This window comes from Triticum urartu, chromosome 7 (genome assembly GCF_003073215.2).
Source record: "Triticum urartu cultivar G1812 chromosome 7, Tu2.1, whole genome shotgun sequence".
NCBI lineage: Eukaryota > Viridiplantae > Streptophyta > Magnoliopsida > Poales > Poaceae > Triticum > Triticum urartu.
Genome location: NC_053028.1, coordinates 228,635,163 through 228,644,260, shown reverse-complemented (window position 1 = coordinate 228,644,260; position 9,098 = coordinate 228,635,163). Strand labels below are relative to the sequence as shown.

The following is a 9,098-nucleotide window of genomic DNA, read 5'->3' as shown; positions in this document are numbered from 1 at the left end:
CATCCATCAAAAAATGAGGCTGGGGTGGATTTTTCTAATTCTTTGGAATCAGCGTTGGAACGGAAGTTTCCCTCTGGAAGACTGTTCATGGTTCCTGTGTCCCGAACACAAGCAAAGGGATATATTCCAAAGGAATAGCTTTCCTGTGAAACTCCTATAGAAATCCCTTGTAGCGAACGGGGCCTTAGCAAATTCGACCCTTGTATGTTTATAGACGCGTGACGATTTTAAGGGGGACGAGGGGGGGCTAGACCCCCCCCCCCCCCCCCCCCCCCCCAACGATCTCGTTACACCTTAATAGTGATTAGGTACCACGTATATTTTTCATTGTACGCACAGAATTCTGGCTCTCTCGCCCGTCGTTCCTCAGTTCCTGCGATTGGAAAAACTTCTCCGCCGCCGCCGCCCTCCTAGTAGATCTTCCATCCTCTCCATCGAATCTCTCCATCCGCCGAGGAGGGAAGGCCTCCGTCCGACCGTCCCCGACGGCGCGACTCGCCGTCGTGCCGATCCGCAGACCGCAGGAGCAATCCAGCCGGCCGTACACACACGGTGCACACGGATGAGCGACCAGGCGATCAACAAAAGGTTAGTCTATTTTCTTTATTAGAGTATTCCTCTGTGTCTTAGAATCTAATTGTAGAAATATTAAAAACTAATTAGAAATTATTGTATTGTCCAATTATGTGTGTGTAGACATAAAGAGGAAGAGAACTCAGTCAATCCATATTTTTGAAACCAATTGGTTCAAGCTCACAGTCATGTGAACATGATGCTAATCCAAATGATGTGAACATAATTTCTAACTTCCTCTTTCAATCTACAGTTTATTTTGATGTGTTCTTTAAAAACAATAGAATTAGAAACTAGAACAATAAAAAATCAGAAAAAAAATGGCTGTCAAATTATGGGTTTGTAGGCATGAAGGGGAAGAGTTTGGTTCAGAACATTTTGTAGCCAATTGAAACTACTAACGAATTCTGAAGAAATTATACAGACATGGTTGTCATTCACATTAATAGATATGCAAATTTATTTGTATTGTAGAACCGCTGGTATATTTTGAGTGTTTAGACTTCACGATATTTACTATGCTATATGCCTACATGATTGTTTCTTATACGATTGTGATCGACTCTTCTAGTCCAAGCCCCTGCCCCCCCTATCGTCATTTTCTGGCTCCGTCGTCACCCCTCATATTTCGTCCGCTGCATCCAACTACCTCAAAGTTAATATCTTAAACCATACAAACCATGCAAAATAAAATCTAAGTACTATGTAGATATGCGATCTACCTACACTATTCGTCGTCGGAGATGTTGACGATCTTCGTGCCGGGCTCCGGATAGATGGCTGCCTGCGGCAACTCTGACTCATCATTGAACTCCATCTCGGTGAAGACTTTGTCAATCTGCGCCCTTCGTTAGCGGGGGAAGCGGCGGTTGCCCTCCACCTTGGCCTCTGACTGGATGCAATCGAGAATGGCCGCTTACTTCTCCGCCTCTTTCGCTTGGGACACCTTGAACTCCGCCATGGAGTCCTCCATGGTAAAGTCTGTAGACGGCTCTGCCTCATCCATGGCATGTTCTGCCCCGCCTCCTCCTTCCTGGCTTCGATGAGTCTCGAGGCAGGCTGGTTGCGATCCGAGCTTCGCCCCTAGCCTGGATTTTCTCGAGTAGTTGGAGCGCCACTCCGGTGTGACTATGGCCTAGGTCATCACCCTTTGTCGGGCCATGGCTATCGGCCGAGGGCGAGCGGAGAGGGAGGAAAGTGGATGTGGCTAAGGCTGGTGACGCGGAGAGGGAGGAAAATGGATGCGGCTAGGGCTAGGGTCGCCGTCCGGCTTAAATAGCCGGACCTTGGCCCTCGTGCGGCGAGCCGGAGCAGCACCTCGCGGCGGCATGAATGCGTCCACATCCTCAGAGGAGACGCCCGTTGGACTGATGGTTTTCCTAGTGTTTTTGTTTCGGACCCTGCAATCAGTCCGACATAGCGAACGCTTCTGGGCGCATCTCAAATTTAGATTGGATATGAGGATGCCGGTCAGTCACAGCGTATGAGACCGTAACGAGGAGCCCGTCTAGGTCAGTTTCTTTTTACCGGTCAGCGACCAAGCCGTCCGTCCAGGCTATATGAAGGGTTTGGGGAGCCAGGGTGTTGATGCACTTAGGCCGGGCACACAGAGCTCTCGTATGAAAGACAGCGCGATCTCAGGTCCATGTGCCGTGCCGGATCCGATCGCCAGAACGTGCATCCACATGCCCATCAAACACAGGCACCAGATTACTACTCCCTCAGAGGTGCCAATACAAATCGCAGATCCAGATCAGTACTGAGATCAAGATTGCTACTTCCAAGATGTCCATCGGTTCATGCAACAAACCTACCCGGGACAGGCACGTGAGGGCGACACTTGAACATCTGCTGACACATGCATCTGATCTGGATAGATATTAGGCAGATCTACAGAAAGGTCACGACGCTCCGCTGACACGACAATGGATGGACGGAGCCGCCACCATGCTCTGGAGAACTCCGACGAGACCCACATCTCTTTCTACAATCACGTCACCAACTTTCGACATTGTTCGACTAGCAAACAGGAAAAAGGACCAATCAAAAGGTGAAACAGATACCACTACAAGGCTGGCTTCCTGAAGCAAGGAGAGAGATCTCTACACTTCGATGCTACAAAAAGATCCTCACACCTTGCGCGCCAAGGTAACCAACCCAACTAACCACAACGCCTTACGAACACAAACAGGCTAAAAAGGTTAGCTTCTCCGGTGCCGCCTGGGGCCGTCCGTCGACGACGCCAGCAGCGGCAGCACGCGAAGAACGACGCCAGAAACACCTGCCAGCATCGAGGAAGAAATCCGTCAAACTCTTCTTAGCTTGATGTTGATGGCTTGACGCTCATGAGCACTTTAATTGCGTCTTAAGGAGGACAAGGCCCAATTACCCTGTATGCAGAATTAAGTTTCTTGAGCTGCAGCTCGTGGAGTCAATCAAGAACTTAGAGATGCCGCCTTGCACATGTCTCTGCTGGATCTGTTGTACTTCATGTGGCTCTTGACGAGCTGGCCAGCGGCGAGAGCGGATAAGAGGGACAACTCGCCGGCGAGAACCCCGCCTGCCACCACGGTGGCCAGGAGCCTCGCGTTCGATCCTGGCGATTCCCTGTTGGCGCCTTTCACGCCCAGCAGGTCCAGGCATGCAGACTGTGACGCCAACTGAGTCCCACCACCAACTGTGCCCACCTGCATTTTCAGTAAATAACAATCACAACATGTCGACCACTCGTCATATTCTCAAATGTTATCAAACAAGTCATCCTACACAGCTCAGCATGTTCTCAGAAACAAACAAACAAACAAACAAATAGCGGATATATATAGGAAAAATGTGTCTCACCCTAGCAACACAAAGCACAAGACTAAGTAATCGACAATTAGCCTGCTCAAGACAACAAGTAGCTAAGTAGGAAAACAAGGCATCAGAAAATATTCCTTTTCTACTGGAAAGATTCCTCTGATATGAATCGGCTGATTGAGCTGACGAAGTATAGTTGGATCTTATGTAGCCAAAATATATTTTCTGTTACGAACTATTCAAGCGAAAATCCGCATCTGAGCCCGGGGATGGGTATAATTTCTGTTACGAACTATTCAAGTATATAACAAAACACTGTTCTATAATATAGCCAGAGTGCTAGGCCATATGAGGAGATACAGTTAGAGTTGATACACCACCTTTTCTTTAATAAATAGGTGCTCGATGGGGATGGGCACTTATTCGAACGAGCAACAATACATGTATAAGGATGTGGACGTATTAAGTATTAATTAACCCATTAGGGACCGTAAGTTAGGTGCAGAGCATTTCTCACAAATCAAATTATAGTGGGACCTAAAAAAACTGTAGTTGATGATCATCGTCAGCACAATGCCTGGATATACTGATAACGGAACAAATAAAAACAATACAGTTGCATACCTCAATAGAGGGCATAGTGACAGATATGTGGAGATCTTTGCCATCATTTACAGCTTCCAACATTGTGATGCACTGAGAACTTTCCACATTTTGTGCAGGGTCCTGGCCAGTGGCTATGAAGATGGCTGTTACAATATTGCTTGCATGGGCATTGAACCCCCCAAGAGCTCCAGCAACAGCTGAGCCAGCAAGATTCTTGATCACATTTAGTTCTACTAGAGACTGCACATTGGTTTTCAGAACCTTTTTCACAATTTCCTCCTTGATTACCGCCTCACAAACCACAGACTTGCCACGCCCCTCGATCCAATTTACAGCGGCTGGCTTCTTGTCAGAACAAAAGTTACCTGGTTTCAATAACCAAAAGATACTAATCAGATTGGAAAAATATATGAAAACACAGAGATCTGTTTTTTTACTTATACAATGCACATAATTATGTTAATCATATCGCTGTATATTAATATATAGCCAAATATGATATGAAAGATGACTAGGCTGTTCTTTCCCCATACAAGACAACATGGATCGGGTTCCACTATCAAAATGATAGCAGATGGATCGGTGTTAATTTGTGTAAAAACAAAAGGGCCCAGTGATGTGCCGGCTTCAAATATTCATTCTTGCATAATTATTCTTGCAGCTTACGCACTTTGTCCTGAACCTTCTACATGCTTGAAGTTAAAAGAATAAAGGTGGTTCCAGATACTCAAAGTTGGTATACTTATTAAAGTCAATATCATTTTTGACTCATCAGGAATCTTGCATTAAAGATATATCTTCTTACCAGAAGCCCTTTCAAAATCTTCCTAATGCATCATGGCAAGTATCATATGTAATTGAACAATCTTACGGTATGCCAAGTTGGTTCAGTGGTAATTTCATTTTATAAATGGTATATTTTGATTGAACATGCCAATGTTCACCATATGTTGTCCATAAGCTCAACCTGATAATTCAATAGTGCGCCAACTTATCCTTGTTAATCCTTGCTGAAAACGGGCCCTAACTATGTGTATCATCAAATGGCCACTCTGCTTATTATATGAAGGTTTTTTTGTTTCAGTAAGCCATAGTCTGTCTTGGGAAATAAAGGTTGTGACTAGGAATTTTATTCTGAAGAGAAGATTAGGTGACTCAAGTGAAGTACAGTAGTTCGTGGTGGCAAAGGGAAGCAAACCTGATATGCTAATGACATCCATGTCAGGGAAGTCATCCTGGAGGTAATCCAGCACGTTCTGCACGCCCTTGGAGATCATGTTCATCCCCATGGCATCCCCTGTGCTGCAGCTGAATCTCATGTACAGGTTCCTCCCGGCCATCGCGCACTGCACTCCCTGCAGCCTCCCAAATCTGCTCGACCTGCTCGGATATCATATTTTCCAGACAGTTAGTTACCGCGTTGTGACCTACAAAGGAGAAATATTTGACAAGTAATACTTGTACCATCATCCTGCACCAGAATTCCAGAAATTCAAATCTTAAATAGTATATAGAGTAATTAATATTGATTTAGGCACGTGACTTCAACCTCAGAGACGTATCGTCGAGCACAAGCTGGGCGTTAATACAATGCCATATGTTGCATCATAAGTTCGTCGTCGTATAGTACTTGGTGATGACTGATGAGTGTTGGTGTACCTGTTGAAGACAACGGACAGCGTATCGAAGTTGGCGGGGTCCTCCAAGAAGGCCTTGAGCTCGGCGGCGCGGCGCGCGGTGGGGAAGCGGGCGACGGGAGCGCGCGTCATCGCGTCCCGGAGCACAACGCTGGTGGCGCCGCCTGACTCGGCTATGGCCTTGCAGCCGCGGTTGGTGCTGGCGACGAGGCAGCCCTCGGTGGTCGCCATGGGTACGTAGAACCGCTGGCCGTCGAGCAGGAGCGGCCCGGCGATGCCCACGGGGAGCTGGACGTACCCCACCGGCAGCTCGCAGCACTGCCCGAGGATGGACGCGTAGTCGAAGCCGTCCAGCGGGAGCCCCTCGATCTGCCGCCCCGTGATCCGCCGCACCGCCTCGCGCCGGAGCCCCGCGGCGCGCCGGCAGTCGCCGAGCCTGGTCTCCAGCACGTAGGAGGGCACCTTCCCGGCGACGACGGAGGCCACAATCTCCTCGTCCTCCTCGGGCATTTTCTCTGGCACCACCGCGTCGGAGCCCCCGAGAAGCCCGCATTGCGCCGGCGCCGGCGCGGCGGGAGGGCCGACCAGGAAATCCTCGTCCTCGTCGCTGGACGAGACGATGGACTGCACAAAGGCGATGCCGAAGAAGCTGAGCAGGTAGATGAGCGAGGCGACGAGGCCGAAGATGGAGAGAATCTCGGTGAGGTCGACGACGTGGAGCGGCGTGGAGGAGCGGATCTTCTCGCGCCACCGCCGCATCAGGTAGGCGAGCGAGGCCGCGAAGAGCGCCGAGAAGATGAGGTTCGTGTGCCGGATCGGCAGCGGCAGCGCGTCCCCCGCCTGGAGCACCCGGGGCGCCCCCGCCTGGCCCACTGCCGGCGGCGGCGCCCTCCTCTGCCTCTGCCGCACATCCATGCGTGCGCGTGCGCGTCGGAGTCAAACGGGGGCGAGGTGGGCACGGCTCGGCCGCTCGGCGTGTGAGTGGGGTGGTGGCCGTGCCGCGAGAGGGAGCGGGTGTTTCGGGGCCTCGGGATGCGCCCGCCTCGGCCTTTTATTGGCACTGTCAGTGGCAGTGGCAGCCCACATGCCCGGTGCGCTTACCGCGCGGCGACCCACCTGACGCTGAGGCTGGGCCCGCTCGCTCGGCCGACATGGGCCGTGTGGCCTTGCTCTCCCCTTCGGTTTGTCCGACGCGTACACGTACTCTCTTTGGACTTTGTAATAAAAACGAAACTTTTTGCTACGTGACACGCCCACCTGCCAACTGCGGATTCGCAGTAATAACACGAGTAAAATCTGGAACGATGCATTTTCTATATCCCTATCTCTACTATACTTTAAAAAAAGTAAGGTTCTTATTTCATCTTTCTTCACATCACCCCTCGTCCAACTTTCCTTGTATCTTTCTTCACACCACCCCTCATCCAACTTTCCTTGTATGATAATAAATCTATTTAATTTACTTACCTTTCGAACCAGTTTCATTTTAATTTACTTACAAAACTTCGGATCGAAATATAAGGTAATTCATGGGAAGAATTTAATGATCAGTTATTTACACAATCGCATTATTATAAACAGATAAATCATAAGCCGGCGTACTAGAAGATTTTTAGTAAACCATAAAATTAAGATTGAGTTATAGAGATACGGGCTTCTAAGTTGTTGAAGGAAAGGACCTCGATGTGATTTTTATTATATTTAGAGTGTTTTATAACTTTGATTATTTTTTATAGTTGATTCAGACCGACTGTGTTCCTATGGTGAACAGTAAATTAAAAAAAAATAGAAAATGCAAAAGAAATCCAAAAAAGTTGCATGAAAGATGCGTAGGTGTGCGAGGTCCACTTCAAACTTGAGTTCATTTGGATATCTGAGTAGCTCTCGGCAAAAGACAAATTTATGGTATGTGAAAAGTTAACTGTTCATCTACTGCTCTGACCCAATTTATCCATTTTTATGAGAGCTATTCATTTGTCCAAATGATCTGAATTTTGAAGCGGACCTCACGCACCAAATCATCCTCCATGCAAAATAAAATTGTTAAGTATTTTTTTAAAATTTTCTCTTAACCGGGTGAAGATGAGTCTGGGCTCAGAAATGATATTTGATTTAGACCCTTCTATTTAGGTACTATCTTCGTCCGAGTTTATTGGGTCCCCACGTATTTTGGGTCCCCACGTATTTTGGGTCAAAATTAGAAGATCTATTTAACTAAAATAAAGTATATGCTACAGAAAATATATTGTTGGATTTGTGTCCAAAAGAGGTATTGTTATAATTTTTGTAGCATATATTTTAGATTTTATAAGTTAAATTCATGGTCAAGCTTTAGAACAAAATAAGAGGGGCCCTAATAAACCCGCACGGAGTAACTAGCTACATGAGCAACACCTCACGAACTCCCCCCCGCCCCACATATGCACAAGTAGAAGCATCACACAAATCGTCTCATTTCTCAAAGAAGTTTGAACATTCTACTATTTAGGATTTTATTTTCTTATGAGAGCTCTTTAGATCAAACGTTTTGGATTTTGAAATGCATTCCAGTTACCATAATTTATTTAGCGTGATCTTAATCCTTTTCTTATTTCTCCATATGCCCCTCATCTCTATAATTTTCCCTCAATCAATTTATTTCCTTCAAAGTACTAAATGCACAACTTATGCAAAATATAGGCTATGCGCCCATTGATCAACAAGAATACAATTATGTATGTGACCTACGCAAGAAACAGAAAACCAATAAGAAGGAAATAGTAAGTACATGGCCCTGACTAATGTCTGCTCACGACCATGTGCAAGATTATCGAGAACTCGAATATGTACCTTGTCTAAGTGTTGCCAATATCTTGACCGTTGGTGTACACATCAAGATTGTTTTGTGTATGTAGCCAGACATCATATTTGCAAAAGGGATATCATCTTTTGATCGGACTTAACCTGAAGTCCACCTCAATCTAAGATGATAGACCGCATGTTGACATTGAACATTACAAGGGTCCATTTTCCAAATTACAATATTTGTACTTGATAGAAACACGGCCAAGAAAAAAACACAGGATTGTTTTATAAAGATGACAGTTGCCAACAGACTATCTTAGTGGTCAAGATATTGGCAACATCCAGTTACCAACATGCATTGTCCTTCAACATCCATAATCAGGAGAGATAGGCCATCAAAAGATCCACCCCTCTGAAGCCGTGATATGTCAATTTTACATCATGTTTTCTTATTGCTATTTATAATGTTTTTGATCATTATAACACTTTGTGATGCAATTCTAATGTCTTTTCTCTCTTAATTTGCAATATTTATATGGAGAGGGAGATTGCCGGCAGCTGGAATTCTGAACCTGAAAAAGCTACATCAGATATACCTATTCCGCACAACTCAAAATAAACTGAAATTTCACGAAGAATTTTTATGGTATATATAAAAATACTGGAGCAAAGAAGTACCAGAGGGGGCCCACCAGTTGC

At 46.3% G+C, this 9,098-nt stretch overlaps 1 protein-coding gene across 2 annotated transcripts; it reads right to left on the bottom strand.

Moving 5' to 3' along the window:
* Positions 1–2,420: 2,420 nt before the first annotated feature.
* Positions 2,421–6,650, bottom strand: LOC125519905 (3-hydroxy-3-methylglutaryl-coenzyme A reductase 3). 2 transcript variants are annotated; one of them, XM_048684687.1, is made up of 5 exons: positions 5,638–6,650; positions 5,177–5,358; positions 3,997–4,343; positions 2,963–3,260; positions 2,421–2,854 (listed from the first exon to the last, which is right to left on the bottom strand). In XM_048684687.1, exons 1-4 carry the CDS (start codon positions 6,528–6,530, stop codon positions 3,009–3,011), a joined length of 1,674 nt encoding a protein of 557 aa, XP_048540644.1. In that variant the 5' UTR covers positions 6,531–6,650; the 3' UTR covers positions 2,421–2,854; positions 2,963–3,008. The 2 variants fall into 2 exon arrangements, with proteins under 2 accessions (XP_048540644.1, XP_048540643.1); XM_048684686.1 differs by having other exon boundaries at positions 2,421–3,260.
* Positions 6,651–9,098: the final 2,448 nt, after the last annotated feature.

Bases quoted from the DNA above. Each gene is read 5' to 3' on its own strand.
- LOC125519905 (XM_048684686.1), bottom strand. From the start codon at position 6,530: ATGGATGTGCGGCAGAGGCAGAGGAGGGCGCCGCCGCCGGCAGTGGGC. The intron at 5,359-5,637 runs GTACACCAACAC...ATATCCGAGCAG, and splicing joins CTGTCCGTTGTCTTCAACAG to GTCGAGCAGATTTGGGAGGC. The intron at 4,344-5,176 runs GTTTGCTTCCCT...TATTGAAACCAG, and splicing joins GGATGTCATTAGCATATCAG to GTAACTTTTGTTCTGACAAG.